The sequence below is a fragment of the Thalassophryne amazonica genome, chromosome 18 (assembly GCF_902500255.1).
Source record: "Thalassophryne amazonica chromosome 18, fThaAma1.1, whole genome shotgun sequence".
In the NCBI taxonomy this organism is placed as follows: Eukaryota; Metazoa; Chordata; class Actinopteri; order Batrachoidiformes; family Batrachoididae; genus Thalassophryne; species Thalassophryne amazonica.
Genome location: NC_047120.1, coordinates 57341255 through 57365121, shown reverse-complemented (window position 1 = coordinate 57365121; position 23867 = coordinate 57341255). Strand labels below are relative to the sequence as shown.

The following is a 23867-nucleotide window of genomic DNA, read 5'->3' as shown; positions in this document are numbered from 1 at the left end:
GTAGGATGAGTCATCCCCAACAAAGATCAGAAGTTAGACTGGGAAAATTAAGCGCATTACACACAATAACCTTATAAAACATAAAAAAAAATAAAAAAAAAAGGATGAGGACTAAAGGTGCCCTGACACTTGTACACATTTAACCCTGCAGTGCCACACAAGTCGCCTTGATAATGCCACCCGCTGTGTTCCCAGCTACATGCTGCGCTTTGTGCCGCTGGACGCTGTGTATATAAAATACTTATTTCGGAGTGGATTAATCATTTTCTCTGAGTTTGGCTGATGAAAACACCTCTAATCGCTTCCGGAATCACAGAGAAATCTACAGCTGCAGCTTTTCTCTCTCTCTCTCTCATGTGCTTCATGAGGTGGAGAATGCATTTGGAACAGTCTTAAAGATAATTATTTGTAATATTTATATTGTAATAGCTTGGTAAGACAGTTGCATGTTCATTCCTTCTCATGAGTAGCTGTAAAATTATATTTATGATAGATTTAACATCTCGTCATAATCGTTCAGATGAGCTGCGCTGTGATGCTGTGCGCTGACGCAACCACTCACACCCAGTGTTTTTTAATTGTTTGCACAATGTTCATGTGAAGTTCACGTAATTAACGTGTGACAGACATCTTGAACATTTCAAAATTTTCTTTGCACACTTGCACAAAACCACGCACAGTTGACAACAGTTTACAACAAGTTTGAGACGGGTTTACTCTCCTGCATGGCAGGGCCAGTGTGTAACAGTGCGCGGATCAAAGTTGTGCAAGTGTCAAGGCACCTTATCTTTGAGCGCCACCTATACATGTACTTACTGCTCTTAACTCTCCAGGTAACATGTGCTATAACTGCAAAGAATTGCTCTTGTGTAACTTATATTATCGCTGCCTGCAGCCAGCAAATTTCCCTTTTTAGTCACTCTGGGTGTGACCTTTGTTGACCTCTGTCAGGGTATCCACTGGAAATTTTAGGGGGGGAAACAAATTGGTGTGTACCCATCCTTCCTGTCACCATCACAGCATAATCCAAAGTGTGTGATCCTTAAAAAAAAAAATGCCTCTTTTTGTGTTCAACATTAGATACAAAACCAACAATTTTCATTAAAACAAAAATAAAAGAAGCAGTGAAGAGCACAAGGCAATCCACCGTCACCGGATCTCGTTTGGAAAAAAGCGACATCTGATAAAAAAACCAGTGGATTTTAGTGATGCGGGTCCTCCATCTCCCTCTGCTGACAGGGATAGTAATTAGTGTAATTAGAATTAAATGTCATGTGCGTACCACTGAGAGGCTAACTGACTCGGGCAAAGTGCTGCGAGTCGCTCAGGAGGAGCATTTACAATCAACGCTCAGCATGGGTTTCATTAGATATCCCTTTTACTTTTTTCCCCCGCTTCCAGAACAACCAGGCCACAATAAGAAGAGGAAATGTCACTGTTTCAGTATCACCAACACGGAAAGGCTACAGGGAAAAATCAGCGTTATCTGGGATAAGCCGATATGATGCTTGTGTATCTGACTGATATTACTGCAGGTGAATGTCATCCACTGATAATGTCTCCAAACTGAACCACAGCAGCATAAAATCAGTCTGCAAAAATGTATTTATGTATGCAAGATAATATCACTGTAATTACAACGGTCATTTTGGAAGACTTTGGAAGATCATAATAAATACAAGACTTGCTCTGTGCACATTGGTGAAAACCTGGCAACAATGAAATATATGGCAGGGAACTAATCAATAGTGTTTTTGGAATAAAATTACTTAATGTCATGATGTTCTTATGATGTCATTACATCACATAACATGTAATAACAAATGTGGAGCTGACTGATTTAAGCTTCGGAGCCTCTCTCCAGCCCTATTGGTTGCTGAGATATCCTGGAAAATATATATTTTAATAACCTTAACAACCAATCTGCTCTAAATGATAATCATCTGGAGATACAGACTTAAGGAATATTCTTACCAACTTTAATGAAAATCTGCTCACCCATTTCCGAGTTGTTTTGCACACAAAAGTAACAGTCATAAAAACATAAGACACCTTAGCAATTAAAATGCTATTGTTCACACAGAGGGTTAAGAGGATAAAAATAAAATATTGTCATCCAATACCAAGAGGATTATAACTTCTTCAGTCGCCTACATCAATTAAACAATAAAAGTAAACAGCTTTCATCACAAGCTTTATCCAGATGGTTTTTAAAAGAAGTGCAGCACAACACAAGTTCTACCAGAGGGCTCAGGTTTTTAAGAGGTCACTCAGAATCAGTTAATCAACATCAGCTTTAATCTCTAAATGAATCAAAATAAACCATGCACATTCCTTAAAATATCAATGCTCTCAGTCACCTCTTGCTGTTTACAGATCGCTGTCAAGACATCCCCTCTTCCACCCCACCACTAACATTTGGTCGCCGTCCTCTACCTGCGAGCAGGCCCCGCCCCTGTCATTTCCATTGGCAGGATTTGTGATCATCTCATGTCTACTCTCTGCCATGATGGGGACCAGCACCAAATCTGATTCACCATAGACTATAAAATTCTGTGTGATGCAGTATTAAAATTGACTTTAACTTGGTTTCTGTATCCTTCTGGTAGAAGTGTCAGATCACGCAAAGAATTTAATTAAAATAGGTGTCAGTGTTTTACTGTAGTTTTTCTTGTCTGTCACTCACTCATCTTCAACCACTTACTCCAATTAAGGGCTGCGGGGTGCTGGAGCCTATATAATGCTGAAATAATTCATGTATATTTTATTATTTAAAAAGGTAGTATCACCTGCACTAGCAGGTGCAAATATAAAATTTAACTAATGAAGTCCATGTCAATTCTCTGCTTTATCTCTTTCTGGATGATTCCCCGCCCTTTATCATGCTTTTTTCAACATGAAGTTAATCACATCAAAGTAGTAAAAAGGCCATTTCAACATTTACAAACATCCCATGATGCTTCACTGATACACAAGGCTAGAAAACCCTATATATGTTACTCTGTTCTATAAATTTTAATCTAATTAGGGCAGTAAAACCAAGCTAATTCTAGAAATGGCAACAAAGTCAAAACTATTTAAGAGTCAACAACATATCAAACCACAAGCTAAAACCATGTAGCTATGGAGCCTTGCACATTAGCTAAGCGCTAACATGTATCATTACCTACTGTGAATTGTACATGTGAAAGTATGATTTAAATAAAATGTTATGGGCCTACACGAGCAAAAACAAATCTGGTCAAGTTTGATAAAAATTGCGTTGCAATACATATTATAACATTATGTGATATTTTAATGTAAGACTTCTTATAGACCTGTGTGTTGACAAGCTAACTGAGGACGGCATCTGTCTTCTAATGGAAGATAAAATTATTGGTAAAATTATTAACTGGGCAGCAGCCTTCTTGAAAGGTACCGTTATACGAGGTCTGTTAGAAAAGTAACGGACCTTTTTATTTTATGCAAAAAATATATGGATTTGATTCATATGTTTTTACGTCAGCCAAGCTTGAACCTTCGTGCGCATGCGTGAGTTTTTTCATGCCTGTCGGTTGCGTCATTCGCCTGTGGGCAGGCTTTGAGTGAGCACTGGTCCACCCCCTCGTCGGATTTTTATTGTCAGGGAAATGGCGGAATGATTTGGGCTTTGTTCCATCAGAATTTTTTCAGAAACTGTTAGAGACAGGCAGCTGGAAACCATTCGGAAAATTAATTTGGCTTTTGGTGAAAATTTTTTGGGCTTCACAGAGATTAAGGAGTGTTACTACCGCTTTAAGGACGGCCCACAATGGCGCATGGAGCGCCGCGCTCCGAGCCGCGATTGACAGGCAGAAACGACCATTTCATTTCTAAAAGGATGGCTGTATGGCTCCGGGACCATCGTGTGCAATTTCTCTGGTTATCACAAGAGCTGGACATCAGCCTTTTCCGGCAGATTTCACTTTTAACAAGAGATTTTGTCATGGAAAGCCGCGCGTAGGCTTTGCGCGTCACGACGGATTCGCTGATTGAGCGAGACAAAGGAACACCTCCGTTTTGGAGTGTCAGAGGACAAGTTGGGACATGCCCAGCTCTCCACAATTTCTCTTATACTCACTCGACTGGTAAGCCACTGAAAGCTGAGATAGGCATGTCCCAACTTGTCCTCTGACACTCCAAAACGGAGGTGTTCCTTTGTCTCGCTCCATCAGCGGCTCCGTCATAACGTGCGAAGCCTCTGCGTGGCTTTCCATGACAAAATCTCTTGTTAAAAATGAAATCTGCCGGAAAATGGCTGATGTCCAGCTCTTGTGATAACCAGAGAAATTGCACACGATGGTCCCGGAGCCGTACACCCATCCGTTTAGAAATGAAATGGTCGTTTCTGCCTGTCGATCGCGGCTCGGAGCGCGGCGTGCCGTGCGCCATTGTGGGCTGTCTTTAAAGCGGTAGTAACACTCTTTAATCTCTGTGAAGCCCAAAAATTTTTTACCGAAAGCCAAATGAATTTTCCGAATGGTTTCCAGCTGCCTGTCTCTAACAGTTTCTGAAAAAATTCTGATGGAGCAAAGCCCAAATCATTCCGCCATTTCCCTGACAATAAAAATCCGACGAGGGGGGTGGACCAGTGCTCACTCAAAGCCTGCCCACAGGAGAATGATGCAACCGACAGGCGTGAAAAAACTCACGCATGCACACGAAGGTTCAAGCTTGGCTGACGTAAAAACATATGAATCAAATCCATATATTTTTTGCATAAAATAAAAAGGTCGGATACTTTTCTAACAGACCTCGTATATTGTGGAAAATTCCGTCATGCCACTTTAACTTGTTTCTTGACTTTGATGTAAATATTCATTGATTGGTTTACAGAATTGAACTTTTTTTTGCACTGTACTCTTACGAGGTCTGTCCATAAAGTATCGTACCTTTTTATTTTATTTTTTTTTAAACTATATGGATTTGATTCATATGTTTTCACGTCAGACAAGCTTGAACCCTTGTGTGCATGCATGAGTTTTTCCACACCTGTCGGTGACGTCATTTGCCTGTGAGCACGCCTTGTGGAAGGAGTGGTCCCGCCCCGTCGTCGGATTTTCATTGTCTGGAAATGGCGGAATGATTTGGGGGTTTTTTCCATGAGAATTTTTTCAGAAGCTGTTAGAGACTGGCACCTGGAAACTATTCGAAAAATTTATCTGGCTTTCGGTGAAAATTTTACGGGCTTCACAGAGAATAAGGTCTGGTAGTACAGCTTTAAGGACCCCTTTAAGGACGCTCAGCGCGCCGTGCTCCGAGCTGCGATGACACGGCACAAGCCACCGGACCATTTCTGAGCTGATGGCTCTGTGGATACGAGACCGTTGTGTGCTCTTTCTCTGGTCACGACCGATTCGCTTTGGAAGCGAGACAAAGGAACACCTCCGTTTCGGCGTGTCAGAGGACAAGTTTGGACATGTCCAGCTCTCACTGATACTTACTGGACTGGTAAGCATTGAAAGCCGAGATAGACATGATAGCCACCAGACTGCTTGGTCCAGTTTACATTATTGCTTATCAAAGCTATAAAGCCCACAATGAATTTCTCTATTTGATCTGGAGAAGAAAAAAAAAATCCATGAATTTCAGATACATTGTGATGATGATTGATCGTGACATCTTGTGGTGAGATTGCAAATTGCAATATATAGGGGAGCAACTACTGATTTCTTTTCTGTTCTTCATCAGTCTTATGGTTGTGCTGCAAAATACAAAAGGCTGAGTAATTCTGTTCTTTAGGGCTACTGGAGCAACATGGCGGTCTCTGTTAGGGGAACCGCCCCCGTGTTGATATGAAGGGCTCAATACTGGTTCGTTATTGCAGGTAATTATAATTATACACTAATGAACAGGTGGTTATGATGAAAACTATATTCCAGTTCTGCTAAATCCTACATACTGTAGCTTTAAATATGCTTTCACTAAGCCAGAATGTTCATCTATTGGACAAAAACTGTTGTGTGTAGTTTTGTCGTTGATTTGATTTATTTGCTGCAGAGTAAACACGCTGGATTCCATACACAATCCCAATGCACAAAACAAAATTACTAGTTATTATTAATACTCATACGATTATTAGGAAACTCAAACCGTGCACATCTGTACTGTTGACCTACGCGTCTGTGCACGACCCTGAAGGTGTGAGCATGCGCAGTGGAAAGAACAGGTGCACAAAACCACAACACACACCGCAGACACAATTCAGATAATGCACGGGGCTGCGCGTGCACAGACCTGTAACTAAAGGTGAGATTGCGCGCTGATCGCTCGTGCATATGCGTCTGATGATGCGTAATGATCGGTGCCGTCCTGCGGCGCTCACCTGTCCGGTTTATTCGAAGCCTCGTCGGGCGTGAGCAGCTTTCCGGAGGTCACAGTCCCTCAAAGGCGGCCAGCAGCTCCGGTTATCGATCTGCGAGCACGCGGTGAACGCGAAGACGAGCAAACAACAACGCGCGCAAACTGAACGCAGCACCGACACGCGGACAGTCCCGCTGTTTGCGCACCGACGCGCCCCCCAGACGGCCGGTACGGAGGGTCAGCGGTGACGAATTAAAGCGGTTTGTGTGGAGTTGTGGACCGAGCGTCGGTGTGAATACAGAGGAGCGGCACCGAGAGCGACGTTTGTTAATGAAGCAGCGACATCTAAAGGCGGGAAGCGCTGGTACAGCGACTTCAGCAAGAATGTCCATGCGCAGGAGAGAACAAGTGTGCGCGCGTGCGCGTGTAAAACAGAGAGATTTAGACCAAACTTGGTGGAAAGGCTGCAACCAAGGTCAAACTGTCAAAGTGATTCATTTTTTTAGAAGAATTGGTCCAAGGTCACAGGTCAAGGCCAAAAATTTGGCCCAGTGCTAAACATATAGTGGATATTTAGACTTTTTCAAGGAAGTATTTAAAGATACACATCTATCTATCACATTTGTTCAGTCATGGCTCAGTTGTAGGTGTGGCTGCAATTTGAAACGTCAACGCTAGATGGCGCTGAAAAGTGGAGCATTAATGTGCTTTTTATTCCCAAACAGCCAGATGCTGTTCATCATCTCCATATAATAATAATAATTATTATTATTATTATTATTAATCAAATTGGGACCAGGAGTAATTTGTTTTGTCGTGTCTTAATTACATTTTTAACACAAGTACTCAGCTATAATGAATCATTTATCATATTTTAAAAAGTAAATAATTCCATGCTTTAATTTTATTTATTTTACTTGTTTCCCCTTTAGAATTAATCTCTTATTTTGAAGGGTCTTTAAATGTTATTTACCCTTTTTTTTCTGGTGCGCTGGGGCAGAATTCGACTGGCGTCAATGGAAAAACAGACAAAACCCATCATTTCTTTTTGGTTCCAAATCTTTGAGAACACAAATAAAAACGTGTTCACAATAAATGTTTTGAATTAGTTTTTATAAATGAGTGTAAGATATTTCTGTCCAATATGCTAAAATAAAACACAAATTACTACAAACAATTTCTAAAATTTGAATTATTTCAGTTAAACAATTTAATGCTGTCAATTTCCTTCAATTCTTGAATTATCTCATCAGATTTTACAGTGAAGATAAGAACACTAATGAACGGTGCACACATCGTAATGTGTTAAAATTTTTTCCAGCTAGTACAGCAAATAAGCAGAAAAATACTTATAAAATTTTAAACAATTGCTCATTAAGACTCACTCTTTTGAAATGTTTGGATTGCCACACAAAATTTCAATATGGCCACCATTTTTCAAGATGGCCGCCCTTTTACCAATTTTGGTACAATAACTAAATCTACCAACTACTTTCTACCAGCTAATTGATATAGGGCTATTAGACAGCATTTGGGACACTAAACTAAGCGAAACTACACTAAAAATAGTACTATTCTACCATGGAGTTAGTAAAGCTAGGTGAAGCATTAGTAAAGCAGGATTAGCTGACACTGAACCCCACCACTGACATTCACTCCTTCAAACTAAATATCACTAACACCATCGTCTAAATTGTACATAGACATGAATTAATAGCCACAAAGGTATGTGTTACAATCAGTTACATAGAACATTCTCACATTTAACAAACTTTTATGAAGAGTACTTTTTGTTTTGACTTAAATATGAGAAACGACAAAGGATTTTGGCTGCCATCTTTGTTTATATTTGCCAAATCAAAACTTTAGCAAAAATTCATAATGCTCCTGTCCATTGACATTGCATAGGCTATATAAAACCAACAAAAACTCATAAACACATGACCAGAAGCACATAACCTGTGTGATAAAAACTTGATTGGTGGCCATCTTGAATAAAGGCGGCCATCTTGAAATTTTGAGTGGCTTCCAGTAAATCTGTAGACTTGTAAATATGTAGACTTGTAAATCTGTGGCCTGAGGAGAAGATGCGCAAATAATGTCATGCTTCTTTGTCTAACTGAAGTATTTTCCTGATAAAATGGATTTATCTGCTGCACTAAGCAACGTGCAACAATTTAGCAGCAATCACACATGAAAATGTCATTTTCTAGTTTACTGTTACAATTTCTAGTTTAGTTCACAAATGTTGTTGGGAAGACATTCGAACCCACTCCAGCCTCATACAAAAAACTAATGCAACATTGATTAAAATGTTTTATATTACTTTATAGTATTGATGCTCCAAAAATAACTTGCATTGATGAAACATTATCAAGGATGTCCTGAATATTTCCTTTCACATTAAACAACTGAAAAATACAGACTGATGAAGAATTTTCACTTAATTTTGGGTTTAACTATTTTCTTTGTAGTTGTCTTACCTGTCAAACATATGTCTCTTATATTTTATTCATATTTCCATCTAAATAAATCTATTTATTCCCTGTGAATGTAATTTATTAGTTGCACCATGTGCAGTGGAGGTATGACTCCCAGGGGAGGCCTGACTGCACCCGTGTCTTTGTTTGCCTCGTGGTTCAGATAAAAGATCTGGAATGCTGCGGTTATATGCAGCCATAAAGATAAATCAGCAGAAAATCAATGCAAACCAAATGAAACGTAATAAAAGAACGAGTGTGTGCATGTGAGAGGTTAGAAAAAAAGAATGACGACCAAACAACATGTTTATGTCTTACATTTAATCAAGGTGTTATTTATTCTAAAGTGATTTTGATATAAATTATTTACATTTTTTAGTCAACAACACAGACAGATTTACACACACACGTTAAATATTAATTATGAAGAGTCAGTGCAGGCGGCTTTTTAAGTACATCATTGGTTTCTGATTGTTGGTTAGTTGGTCTCGGGGAGATCTGAGGACCGTTATCACAGACGTCCTTTACCACTGATCACTGTATTCTAAGCTGCACAGAGGAAAAAAAAACACAGTTTGATTAATAAGCACTTACTTCATTTTATAAAATAAGCATTTTACAGACCGACTCTATTGTGAAAATGTGAAGGAGCTCATTGACAACAAAAACACCTTCGCAATCTTTTTACATTTAGGGTTTTAACCTTGTAACCGGTTAAATTGGGCAAAATCTATGTTGGGATTTTATGATAAGCTTCCTCAAACTCCCACAATTCCTTGTGTGTGCATGTAGAAACTCAGCTACTATATAGAAAATTGGGGACAGAAGTCCTCCATGATGTCACCCTGAAGAGCGGGTTTGAAGGTCAAATGGTTTGGCTCTAAGTGTCACCATCTTGGCAATGCCTGACTCCGCCTAACTCCCAGCCAACCCATAAATAGGCAAAGGGGTGGGCCTTGGACAAGAACAGTGTGACCTGGGTGCGAGAAATGAAGCGCAAACATGTCCACCTATCTCAAGATTGCCAAATTAGCTCAGGCGAACAGGTTAGCCTTGGTTTGGATGTTTGGTTAATGCGTATGTTTGCAGATGAGCCGGTGGTTCTTATAATGGGTGGTTTGGATTAGATTAGATTAGATTAGATTAGATTACATAGAACTTTGTTGATCCCTTTCGAAGACTCCCTCAGGGAAATTGAGGTTCTGGCAGCACTGTATAGCAGCACAAAGGGTAAGAAGCACACAGAGTATCAAGAGTGAAAGAAAAAAAAAACAGTTTGCAAATATAAATACAAATTTAAATCGGATATTAAAATCTCACACCAGCCTATTAGCTCAACAACTGTGCCACTATCAGTGTAGCTAACACCACCAAGCTATGGATACCTGCTAATTAGAGCTAATGGTACTAACATACAAATTTTTAAAAATAGTGGAATTTCCCTCAATGGAAATACTGGAGTACAGACTTCTTAGATGTTCAGTTAACTGCACTGCAAGTCATAGTGTCTCAAATATTAAGAACATTGCCATGGCACATATAAACTAATTAACTATAAACTTTAACACCTGATTTATGGCACCTGATTTAGGGCACATGATTTAACACGTTTGTTGACGTATGAACCATTTCAAAAATGTACAATGTTAAGTGTAATCTTTGAGACTTGAACTGGAAAATAAAACATCGGTAGACTTTATTTAAGGATTTGTGTCATTAACTGCAAATTACTCAAATATTACTCAAAATATTTGAAATCTTATTTACGGCAAGAAGAGGACAAACAAGTGCTCTTAGTTCTCTGAAGGATTTTAGTGGTGAACATAGGGAGAATCACTCATTTAAAAGAAGTTGAATCCCTGGGGTCACATCCTGCCTCTGGGTCCCTGAAAAATTATTATTTAATGTGCTCAGACATCTTTGGGCCATAACTTTGGATTTCTCACTAAATCAGTGTGAAACCTCAAAAATCCAAATGACTTTGTCTGTAGCATGGCTCATGCAGCAGGTCACCCCTTTGAGTCTGGTCTGCTTGAGGTTTCTTCCTCAGAGGGAGTTTTTCCTTACCACTGCTGCTTTGGGGGTTGATAAGGTTAGACCTTACTTGTGTGAAGCGCCTTGAGGCAACTCTGTTGTGATTTGGTGCTATATAAATGAAAATAAATTGAAAAAAATAATTGAAATTGAGGGCAGCACGGTGGATTAGTGGTTAGCACTGTTGCCTCACAGCGAGAAGGTCGTGGGTTCAATTCCCGTGGCCTTTCTGTGTGGAGTTTGCATGTTCTCCCTGTGTGTGCCTGGGTTTCCTCCGGGTGCTCCAGTTTCCTCCCACATCCAAGGACATGCGGGTTAGGTGGATTTGAGTCTTTAAATTGTCCGTAGGTGTGTGTGGGTGTGTCTGTGCTTGTTTGTCTATTTGTGGCCCTGCGACAGACTGGCGTCCTATCCAGGGTGTACCCTGCCTCGCACTTTATGACTGCTGGGATAGGCTCCAGCCCCCCGCGACCCTTAATTGGACTAAGCGGTAGAAGATGAATGAATGAATGAATTGAAATTGACTCAGGTATTATGTTCCTCCTCACCGAGGTTCGGCATCCTGGTTTGAATTGGCCCCAAACAGCAACCAGCCCGCCGCCTGCTCAGGATTTGACCTCTTCCCATACCTGGAGGAAGAAAATGATAATAAGACAACGAGCTGCAACGTCTGAGCAGCCTTTAACTTCGTCATCTGAAGGAGCACGACTTGATGTGATGCACGACTTGTGCAGTGAAACCACATGTCAAAGGTCTTTAATTACACGTGAGACTGTATCAACACAAAAACAGAAAAGCAAAATGTATTACTGAGGATGGAACAAGGATTTTATTTCACCTCAACATCAAATGTACGCTTTTATCTCACATGTACCTTCTGGCAAATTGTAGCTGAACTTTCAGGTCTTCTTTTTAAGAAAATCCTCCTCTAAACTGCTTCATCAGGAAGCTGTGTAACTGGTGATACAAAAGGTAAAACATGCACTGTGCACAGTTTCTCCAATCACAGCCACAGAAGCCTGTAACGTTTTCTGGGTTGTCTGGGTGTCTTGGTGGCTTTCCTCACTCTTCTCCTTCTTGCACACTCAGTTTTTCAGAACTGTCCACTCCACACAAATTTACCAGAGTGCCATACTGTTTGTATTTCTTCATAACTGATGTAAATAAAGTCCAAGACATATTCAGTGACTTGGAAATGTTCATGTATCCTTCCCCTGACTTGTCTGAAGAAAACTGGTAATAAAACTGATTATTTACAGGTATTATACCAAAGGGGCCCATTATTTATGCAACCCAGCATCTTAGCTTTTATATTTTTAAATAATTGATATGGAGTTGTACAGATTTGCATTCAGTTTGAGTTTGAGGAAGATCATTTTTGACATTTTTATATTTTGTATGTCTTTGTATTTTTTGTATTTTTATTTTTTTTTTGTTTGTATTTGAAATGGCATAAACAAATTAAAACATGTGAAATGTGTCTGTATTGTATCAGATATGAAAAAGTGGTATTATGCCATTCCTAATTTTATTATTAATATTGTAGGAGGATAAACTTGGAGGAATGGAGGAATTCCAGGACATGTTTGCAATATGTTTAACTCTGTGCCACATTTATCAATCAGAAGTATGTAATTGATCATCTTTATGATGCAGGAGGACTGTCGGAGCCTAAATGTGCAGAAGACCTTCTACAAATTAAACACTGATGATGAATGAGGGGTCACAGCGGAGAAATTAGAGGCTATCAGTTAAAATTTTACCCAACAGCCTGAGGAAAACCAGACCCCAGTGCACAACCTCATTATTTTTCATAACAAGCAAAGCAATGCATAAATATAATGAGCCAAACATGGTCTGTGAGTTATGGAACAAGAGCTGAACTTTTGACCAGGGCCTGAAAAATTTTAAATTGTTTTCAGATAGGAAACCGGCAAAATGATTCTTATATTGTCTTGATCCCTGTCTTGTTACAGATGGCTGGACCGGTTGTTCACGCACAGGCTGGTCAGATATTTTAAAGCTATAGGGCCTTTCAAATTTCACAAAACTGAGAAAATTTATTTTCTACCAAAATCCAAGCATTAAAATGTAGGTTTATTTTTAAAACATGTTGCAAAATTACAGCTTATTTTAATGAAGACATATTTATCCAGGAGGAAATTCCATAGTGAATATCATATTTTCCTTCATCGCCGTCATGCAGACTAACTACAGGAGGAGTTTTGAGATTATCTGTGACCCATCTTACGTTAACATTCATAAGACTTCTTGTAAATCACTTCCAAATGTTGGTCATAGCATCTGATTCCTTGAATTTCTCCACCTCTGGGGTTGAAATTCTATTTTTTATTTCCCCAAGCCATTATGAATTTTGATCATATTGGCAATATCATATTGAATCCTTTAATCCTTTATCTAAATGCTAAGGAATAAAATTATAGTGGTGCCAAAAAAATTCTTTTTATGACTTAAATCTTAAAAAATCCAGTGGCACTATACCTTTAAGCAAATATGTGAAAGTCTTGATCTCCAATTACACTATTTTTAAAGTATCTTCCGCAACAATTTTTTGCAGGTGATCACTATTATTTTTGATTTTAATTCTTACCTTGTTCATATGTATTAAAATGACAAAAAGACAAGCAACTCCACCTTTGATAAACTTGACTAAGTTTGGTAAACCTGACCCACCTCTGCCTGGTGATGAGGTTGAGGTAATGCCTGACTGCTGTGTTGTATTTGGCCCAGTCTTCCGGGGTGGCTTTGCCCCCCGGGGTCTCCGGCTGTGGCGGGTAGGCATCCACAAAGTCACTCCAACACAGCAGCAGGCACACCACGAGCATGGCGAGCATCATCCAGTGTCTGTGCAGGTTGGCCATCTGCGGAGGAGAAATTTGGGAGGTTTGAGTTCAATTTGTTCAAATGAATTAGTCGACCAAAACGTCCACCCTGCAGGAAAAAGTACCTTTCTCAAGAGATTCCTCCAGTCGTGGTCACCCGTCTTGCTCCTCTCTGCTCCTCTCAGTGGATTATATAGCATGGAACGGATACCTGATGCGCTCTGGGTACCGCTTAACCACACCTCTTGCTGCTGCCTCCAGCAGCATCACAGTTCTTATCTCTGCAGCAGATGGTGCACAACACTCTGCTGCTTCCAAAGCGGGACTTCCTGAGTGTGTGTGTGCAATGTGTCCGGTTGCATAAAGACCATCATTTAATATGTTTTTAAATTTGCTGTGTACTGTTATAATGTTAAACATCTGTTTGGCCCCCGTGGTGCTTGTGTTCTTTTGTGAAACACTCTGAAAGGATTACTTTGCAGGTGTTCCATTCAGCACCACGGACAGCGCAGCAGGAAAAATTTGTTTTTGTATCAGAAATACTCAAACTGCGAATTAACAAAAGGAACACAAAGTGCATCCCATGGCCCCACTCCACATGTATGTTAAGTTGGTGTCTGGTTTAATAGTAGAGGTGATAATGAAGTCTGGAAATTATTTCTATAGTGAACAATAGGTGTTTAAAAGATGGGAAATGGTCTATTTGTATAACAACGGATTGTTGCTTTACAGTTGGTATCTGATGTATTGGGCTTCATTTTCAGAAGGACCGTTCCTCTATCCTCCCCCAATACACCACCTAGAAATGTGTTCAATCAGACGAGGCCTTTGTTAGTTATTGTGCAGAAACAAAAATCAAAATGATGCCTATGGTGGCCATATTAGATGAAGGATGAACCCTGTTTTCCAAACAAACTTTCTCTTATTCTCCCTTAATACACCACCAAGAAACAGTTTCAATCAGATGAGGTGTTATTTAGTTATTGGGCGGAAACAAAAATCAAGATGGTGCCTATGGTGGCCATATTAGATGAAGGATGAACCCTGTTTTCCAAAGGAACCTTCCCCTACTCTCCCTTAATACACCACCAAGAAACAGTTTCAATCAGATGAGGTGTTATTTAGTTATTGGGTGGAAACAAAAATCAAGATGATGCCTATGGCAGCCATATTCGTTGAAAGATGAATCCCGATTTCCAAAGGAGCCTTCCCCTACTCTACCCTTAATACACCACCAAGAAACAGTTTCAATCAGATGAGGTGTTATTTAGTTATTGGGCGGAAACAAAAATCAAGATGGTGCCTATGGTGGCCATATTAGATGAAGGATGAACCCTGTTTTCCAAAGGAACCTTCCCCTACTCTCCCTTAATACACCACCAAGAAACAGTTTCAATCAGATGAGGTGTTATTTAGTTATTGGGTGGAAACAAAAATCAAGATGATGCCTATGGCAGCCATATTCGTTGAAAGATGAATCCCGATTTCCAAAGGAGCCTTCCCCTACTCTACCCTTAATACACCACCAAGAAACAGTTTCAATCAGATGAGGTGTTATTTAGTTATTGGGCGGAAACAAAAATCAAGATGGTGCCTATGGTGGCCATATTAGATGAAGGATGAACCCTGTTTTCCAAAGGAACCTTCCCCTACTCTCCCTTAATACACCACCAAGAAACAGTTTCAATCAGATGAGGTGTTATTTAGTTATTGGGTGGAAACAAAAATCAAGATGATGCCTATGGCAGCCATATTCGTTGAAAGATGAATCCCGATTTCCAAAGGAGCCTTCCCCTACTCTACCCTTAATACACCACCAAGAAACAGTTTCAATCAGATGAGGTGTTATTTAGTTATTGGGCGGAAACAAAAATCAAGATGGTGCCTATGGTGGCCATATTAGATGAAGGATCCTGTTTTCCAAAGGAGCCTTCCCCTACTCTACCCTTAATACACCACCAAGAAACGGTTTCAATCAGATGAGGTGTTATTTAGTTATTGGGTGGAAACAAAAATCAAGATGATTTCTATGGTGGCCATATTCATTGAAGGATGAACCCTGATTTCTAAAGGAACTTTCCCTTATTCTCCCTTAATACACTATCAAGAAATAGTTTCAGTCAGACAAGGTGTTATTTAGTTATCGTATTGAAAAGAAAGGTTTATAGATTGTGCTTGAATGCTTCGATGGATGGGAGGAATAATAATGGTTGCACTTTAACTTTGTTGGGCGTGTGCATAAAAATTGCTCATTGACACTACTGCTCATTCGTCTTGGATATGACTCTTTTACTGACACTGAAGCATAATAGTCCATGAGCCAGAAGGCATTTTTTGCCCAATCAACACCACTTACGTAAGATTGCTAAACAAGACTTACAATCCAGCCTCAGTATGCTATGGCGTACACAAATATGGATGACAGCCATCCCAGTTGAGGTCGAAGTATTAACTGGGAGGTCAAAATTAAAAAATAGTGCAGTTGTATTGAAACATATGCCATATTATCTGTCTGATCATCAAGATTCCAAAAAGGTATAGGTTGGACTATCTATGACTGAATGGTTTGGAGTTATGGGGAAAAACAGCAAAAATGGTGACAAAGGTCAGTTTCAGTTTGTACAGGGGCCATAGATAAAGTTGTTCCAATTTTGGTAAAAAGTGGTGCAAATTATTGGTTGAGCTGGTAGGATTAATAAATGTAATAGTTTTGATTGTGTTGAATGTTTGGTCTCTAAAGTGAAGATCAAACAAGCTCGACCTCCATTGGATTCTATGACATGTGCAGTGATGCCGGTAACACGTTACTTTAACTTAACTTTACTTTAATCTGACCACTTTTTTTTAGTAATGAGTAATCTAACGCGTTAATCTTTAGTAGAGAAGCTTGAATCTTCGACTGGACTGGGTTGCTTGACGCGAGGACGTTTCGCTTCAAATCGCAGAAGCTTCCTCAGCTAAAATTCTTGCTCTGGTGGTCTGACTTCTGTTTTGACTCTTGTAGAGAAGAATAATCAAGAAGTCACAAAAGCTAGAGTTTTAAACCTAACCAGACCCCTCCTACCGAGAGGCAGACTGCTATAGGCTAATGACTAAACAATAGCTCTAATTAGCACCTATTGTGCTCTAGTTAGCACCCTCCTAATGACAGGGCAGCTGTCCCTCTCCTGATGGCTCCCTTGACGACTCTGCTGATGACGTGAATGACTCATTACCATGAACAAAAGACTGAAACTGCTTTGATCTGAGTACCCCATTGGCTCTCACTGCGGTATTGTATCACTTCCTGTTCCGGAGCACAGCGGTGTTTTTCTGTATCTGTTAGCTGTTTAATCTGCGTAGTTAGATTGATCTAGTTATCTAGATTACGATTTGTTTCCCAGTGTAATCTTTACGTGCCTTAACTAAAGCACTCCTTCTGCTGAATCACCTCTAAATTATTTACACATTATTCACTTTGCGTGTTTTTAGGAATCCGCTAGCTTAGCGTAGCTACTAGCTCTTAGCCGATTTAGCATGGCGGCTTCTCCTGTCTCTCCCGCACTTTTCTGCTCTGGGTGTGAAATGTTTAGTTATTCCTCGGCCTCCTTTAGCAGTAACGGTACTTGTAATAAGTGTAGCTTATTCGTAGCTTTGGAGGCCAGGCTGGGCGAATTGGAGACTTGGCTCCGCACCGTGGAAAATTCTACAGCTAGCCAGGCCCCTGTAGTCGGTGCGGACCAAGGTAGCTTAGCCGCCATTAGTTACCCCCTGGCAGATCCCGAGCAGCCGGGAAAGCAGGCTGACTGGGTGACTGTGAGGAGGAAGCGTAGCCCTAAACAGAAGCCCCGTGTACACCGCCAACCCGTTCACATCTCTAACCGTTTTTCCCCACTCGACGACACACCCACCGAGGATCAAACTCTGGTTATTGGCGACTCTGTTTTGCGAAATGTGAAGTTAGCGACACCAGCAACCATAGTCAATTGTCTTCCGGGGGCCAGAGCAGGCGACATTGAAGGAAATTTGAAACTGCTGGCTAAGGCTAAGCGTAAATTTGGTAAGATTGTAATTCACGTCGGCAGTAATGACACCCGGTTACGGCAATCGGAGGTCACTAAAATTAACATTAAATCGGTGTGTAACTTTGCAAAAACAATGTCGGACTCTGTAGTTTTCTCTGGGCCCCTCCCCAATCAGACCAGTTTTGAAGCCTTTTTTTACTACAGCTACTAATACTACTTATAATAATAATAATTTCGACAAGTAAAATGTTTAGAGAGAATTTAAATGTTAGAAAAATGTTACAAAGAATTTAATAGTTACATTTATAAATAATGTAGGTTAGAAATTGCAAGTTTTACTGTTACAGTGCTGTCAACAGTTAAATATGAGGTCAGGAAAGAGGTCTTTATTTTACTTTTTATAAAACAAGTATTTATTTTCATTGAAGTCAAGAAAGGGTGACTATAAAGCGAGTTTTGGCTAAACAAGTATCATTGTCATGTTGAGGTGGCAGAGGGTTGTTGTCGGCAGCTGGGAAAAGTAACTAAAAAAATAACTAGTAATCTAACTTAGTTACTTTTACAATTGAATATCAGTAAAGTAACTAAGTTACTTTTTCAAGGAGTAATCAGTAATTGGATTACTTTTTCAAAGTAACTGTGGCAACACTGGACATGCGACATATGTGACCCCGTAATGTGATACCTCAGCACAACACATGGTGAAACTATTCCTTTTTAGAATCTTATTAGCTCAACCAATAATGTACATCAGTTTTCACCAAAATGGAAAATGCAAAATTGAATGTTGGTAGAAACTAAATTGTCAGGTTTTTTTAAATTTGAAAGGCCGTTCAGCTTTAACCTTTGACCCCTGTGCAAACTGAAATTGACCTTTCTCACCACTTTTTGCTGTTTTTGCTCCATAACTCCAAAACATTAACTCATAAATAATCCACACTGTACCTTTTTGGAATGTTGATCATCAGACAAATAATGTGAGGCTGGACTGTAAATGTTGATTGGCCACCTCAAGTGGTACTAACAATGTTACATATTTATTACAAAGCTGTAAAATTGCACAACTGTGTTCCATTGCGGCAGTTAAATGTGTGTGTGTGTGTGTGTGTGTGTGTGTGTGTGTGTGTGTGTGTGTGTGTGTGTGTGTGTGTGTGTGTGTGTGTGTGTGTGTGTGATATGATCCTGTGAATCATTAGTGAGTAATAAATTGTGTGAGGAAATGATGTGAGCATTAGTCACTCCATTTCACATGTCATCATCATCTTCAATGCATAAACTAAAACCAACACAACTATCAAGAAGTGGCCGCCTGTCTGTCTCCGTCCTGTAGACAACGCGGACGCTGTCGTGCACAGAAGAGATTTATTGTACAGAACTATAAAACAAGAAGGGTAATATCATATACTTTTCTAGTCTCACACGCAATCAAATGATCAACCATGCGTAACCCGACAGGCCTTATGTAGCCCTCGGGCCACTAGGTTGAGACCACTGGTACAGCGGGTGTAGACTGTTTGGCAGCCACCAGTCATAGTATTCAACATTTATTATGCTCATTATCACACATCTTGTCTTTCCAAATTGTCTCGCCTCAGAGAGGCTGTTTAGACTGATCTCACACTCACTCACACACACAAATATCTTTCAAGTCTCAAGGGGTGAAGCAGAGTCTGATGTAATTGGTCACATTATGAGCCTTGCGGTGGCTTCTGTTTATCTCCTATCTTCATGGTCTGCTGTGCACTTCACGACGTGCACTTTACCTTGCAGGAGCAGTGATCACTTCGCAGTGTGTGTGTGTGTGTGTGTTAAATGCTTTCTGTCTGTTTGCACACAAAGGCAGTTGATTTTTATTGTTCCTTTTGTCATTCTGTGATGTCTGTTTTGAATACCTCAGTTTCTCCTCCATCCGTAAAAGCACGGGGCCACAAATAACTTTTAATCATTAATTAATTAATGTTTTTTTTTAATGGTATGCTGCTATCCCAATATCAGTTCATGGTGATACTTTGAAAAACTCCACCAGTTTTAATCATTAAGTTGATCATATGTATCCGTTCACTGTGGCCTTAGTCCGACCAGGACTCTTCGACACATTGCTGCAATCAGGTATCAACCCTACAACCCTTCAGTTAATGAAAAACTTGCTTTATTTACTGAAACGTAGTTGGACAATTCTAAACCAACTAGTGTGTTGCCCGTGGGGATCCACGGGCTCTAGACTGGGTAGCATTTATAAAAAAGGTAGCTGACATTTTTCAAGGGTGGTATCAAATTGTACAAAGTTTCTATAATGATTTGGAATAGAGTGTGAGTACAGTTTTTAGAAGAACTTGACCCTTTATTTTTTGCTGTTAATTACATAATTTTTAATGTTAATTTACTGTCTTAATGTATTTAGAAATTGTTTAGGTTCTTATCACATTCACACTATTATTATTATTATCATTATTATTATTGTTTTATTATTATTTCTATTTTGTCAACAATGTATACGTGTTTTAATTTTCTTGTGTCATCCATGTATTTTTAACATATTTATTATTAAATTATTATTATTATCATATTATGTACTTACATTGAACTTACTAAATAAAATCATGCACAGGTACACTTATGCTTTTAATATAAAGATGATTTACCACCTGCTGCTGGAACAGCGTGTTAGTCCAGAATGTAATTAGCAATATTAGTTAATATCTGTAGTTTCTCCAAAAATATTAGCCCTATCAATGTTCCGTTTTCGCAACATTCATTCTTGACCCAAAATACATAAGCAAATGTCAACTCTCACAGTTTGTCTGTGATCAAAGTTATACATATACACACACACACAGACAGGATTTTGTCTTTTCTGCATTCTTCCACAAGCAGGTGCTTCTTTTTAGGCACAAACAGAGGTGGTGGCGGAATGCATCGAACGCAGTACAGTTTTCATTCATGGTACCGGCAACATGACACTTAACTCACTCATGGTAACGGCAACATGACCTTTAACTAAACTGATTAACCAATTGAACTACAAAACACAATAAATCAATAACGCTAACAACACTGTTAAACTATAATGAACCACAATAACATTTAAAACCCTAAACTCCCATAGTGCATTGGAGCACAAAATCCATTGTTTACTGGTTAGTTAAAATCGCAAATTTTTCCAAAAATATTTGTCCTCTCAGTTTTCCATTTTCACAGCATTCATGTGGGCCATGGCCATGGGCCATGAAAACCAAACGGCAAATGTCAGCTCTCCCCAGTTTCTCTGCGATTGAAGCCATACGCACACACACAGAGGCCACTTGGCTATTATAATATAGATACACGAAAAAAGAGGCCAACCAAACAACAGGGATGGAAGTAATTTGAAACAGCCTCTAAACTCTAACCTAGATTTTATTGCATTTCACTTATTTATTTTACTTTACTTTGGAAGCTGCAGACAATGTTTTTTGTTTGGCTCAGTTTTATGATTTATGGCCACAAAGGCACTTTTTTGTGGCTTTAACCCACCAGGCTGGTCGATGTTGTCATTAGTTGTCTCGGTATAAAGTAATAAAACTAGTTTCCCAATTAAAACCCACCACAGGAATCAGAGCCGACGATGTGACCTTGAGGAGCAATCAGGGAATGGTTCATTACACAAATGTGTTTCAACTTCACGCGCACAAATTCAACTTGCAGCTGTAAAATTGCACCCACCCCCCCAACAAAAAAAAGACAAAAAGACAGTGTCAAATTTGGAATTCTTAGTTTCCCCAAAAGGTTGAGACTACTTTTCTGTTTGGCGTTTCACTGACTTCATATTTCGATAATGTTAGCATGTGAATATCACGGTTTGGTGTTCAATTACACAAACTACTCTATCAAGTAGTTTTATTACATCTGTGAAGCAGCTGATCACTCGTGTTTGTTTGTGAATCCTTCAAAAACTAAAGAAACAGCTTTAATGAAGCTGAGGGGTAGTGGGGCATACACCAAAGACAAGACACCCTTAAATTTTGGTGTGGATCTGGATCATAAGGTGTCTCTCGACTTTGATCCTGTAATCAAGATGAAAGGACAGAGCTCACGATCAAAGATTAGTAATGTGGATATTAAAGGTCTTCGATCAGGTCAGGCCTAAAGCTCAGTAATCAGGATCAAAGATTAGCAATCAGGATAATATAGGTCTTCGATCAGGTCAGGACAAAAGTGCAATGACCAGGATCAAAGATTAGTAATCAGGATACTAAAGGTCTTTAATCAAGTCAAGACCAAAGCTCAATGACCAGGTTCAAAGATTAGCAATCAGGATACTAACGTTCTTTAATCAAGTCAAGACAAAAGCTCATTGATCAGGATCAAAGATTAACAATTGAGATATAAAAGGTCCTTCATTGCATCGGGACTAAAGATCAATGATCATAATCAAAGATCAGCAATCAGGATATTCAAGGTCTTCTATCAGCCAGCACGAAAGCTCAGTAATCAGGATCAAAGATTATCAATCAGGATATTATAGGTCTTTGATCATGTCAGGAACAGCCATTATTATCAATGTTCAGCAGTTAAGATGAAATGACAGTATCAAAGACACATAATCAGGATAAAAGATGAGTGATTGGAAACAAATATCAGGATTCACAGCAATCAGGATCAAGATCATGATCAGCGCTAAAGTAAGTAACTTGGGATCCCATGATTGTCTGTCCATTGGGCTTGGTCCAGATTATAGTCTAAATCTGGTGGACAAAAATGTATTTTCAGAGAAGGGTTGGACTAAGAACTGGAATTTGTTTTGGGGATCAGTTTAAAAGGGGTTGTGGGACATTGACAGACGTATGCTGTCTCTCATCTAGTTATCTTTCACATCCCTGTATTAATACCTGTGATGTACAAATTATATTATTCAAATAAACTGTCACTGTGCCATAACTTGATGGTACACATTTTCCTTCTGGGCCCCTTAATGAACACATGACCAACCCCTGGTGAGATGTTTATGACATCATAAAGTCAACTTATTCTTTGTCTCAAATGGCTCTAAGCCCTCATCAACAACACTACTTGATTCTAGTGTGAATCCTAAATAACAGCCTCTGTAGAGTTACAGCTGAAAGCATATATGGCCGTGTCGTAAAGACCCTAAGCAGATGTTGGAATTACACATTGACTGCAATGACCGCTGCTAAACAATTATTGCCCAATAATTCAAACTGAAATCACAGGACAATTATTGTGCAGGAGCCTTCACGCCATCTGATGTTTCAAAAATACTCAAATGAAACCTAAATGGATAAAATATGGCTTTTGTTAACCTGATAAGTTGGGGGGGAAATGGCCAGTTTTAAGCGATAAAATAATAATCGTCTGTTTTAGTGGACTTGATTGCGCTTCCTCTTGGTGGTAATCGTCCATTTGTTACAGCTCACTGAGCATTCTTTCAATTCTTATTCTGCTAATGAAAAAAAAAAAATAACTCTACAGGCTGTAAAAGTCAACAAGATGCAACAACGTGCGCAAGACAAACTCATTAGCTTGCTTCAGCGATTAGCCGTAAACACAGAGAAGCTAATAGCCTCAGATAAATGAAGGGACACTTCACAGGCTAATAAACGCCGGCTAATGCACAGCTCAAGAGCAGTTTGGGCAAGAAAAGTTTAGGATGCCATAAAAGCGACGATAACAAGGCCAGCGGGAGGCCGCCGCTTTTCCAAACTTTGTTACTTTTGATGCTAGCGCTAATGTTGACTTTGTTGACACAAGAATTGTACAAATCACTCAATTTCTGCACTACATGTGACAAAATCTTCTTGAACAACGTGGAGTCTTCGTAATGCGTTTGGTTATGAAGAGCACAAATGCTTAAAAATTTTAGGTGTAAAAGCTTTGGCCTTTAGATTCAGAAAACACCTTCCATTTTCATTTGCGAGCAGCCTAGTTGTGCTTATAGAAAGACGACAAAGCCACCTTGATGTAAAAGCCATCACCCAGCAGAATGTCAGGCACCTTCCCGCCATCACAGAGCAAAAGGGAAGAAATGATTACGCCTTTTTATTTAGCCTTATCTTCAGCGTGGGGTAGTGGCTAATATGAGCAGAGTGCTTTTCAGGTTGCCGGGCCTGTTTGCACAGTGCGACTCCGGAGGCAAAATACGGGGTTGATTGTGTTGAAGACCACAGGATGGGAAGTTTTTACCATTA

The 23867-nt window shown here is 39.6% G+C and overlaps 1 protein-coding gene across 1 annotated transcript; it reads right to left on the bottom strand.

Moving 5' to 3' along the window:
* Nucleotides 1-9276: 9276 nt before the first annotated feature.
* pyyb (peptide YYb) lies at nt 9277-13840 on the bottom strand. The gene is made up of 4 exons (XM_034193986.1): nt 13804-13840; nt 13530-13717; nt 11384-11464; nt 9277-9350 (listed from the first exon to the last, which is right to left on the bottom strand). Exons 2-4 carry the CDS (start codon nt 13715-13717, stop codon nt 9326-9328), a joined length of 294 nt encoding a protein of 97 aa, XP_034049877.1. The 5' UTR covers nt 13804-13840; the 3' UTR covers nt 9277-9325.
* Nucleotides 13841-23867: the final 10027 nt, after the last annotated feature.

Bases quoted from the DNA above. Each gene is read 5' to 3' on its own strand.
- pyyb (XM_034193986.1), bottom strand. From the start codon at position 13,717: ATGGCCAACCTGCACAGACACTGGATGATGCTCGCCATGCTCGTGGTG. The intron at 11,465-13,529 runs GTGGGTCAGGTT...TTCTTCCTCCAG, and splicing joins AACCTCATCACCAGGCAGAG to GTATGGGAAGAGGTCAAATC. The intron at 9,351-11,383 runs GTGAGGAGGAAC...TCCTCTGTGCAG, and splicing joins AACCAGGATGCCGAACCTCG to CTTAGAATACAGTGATCAGT.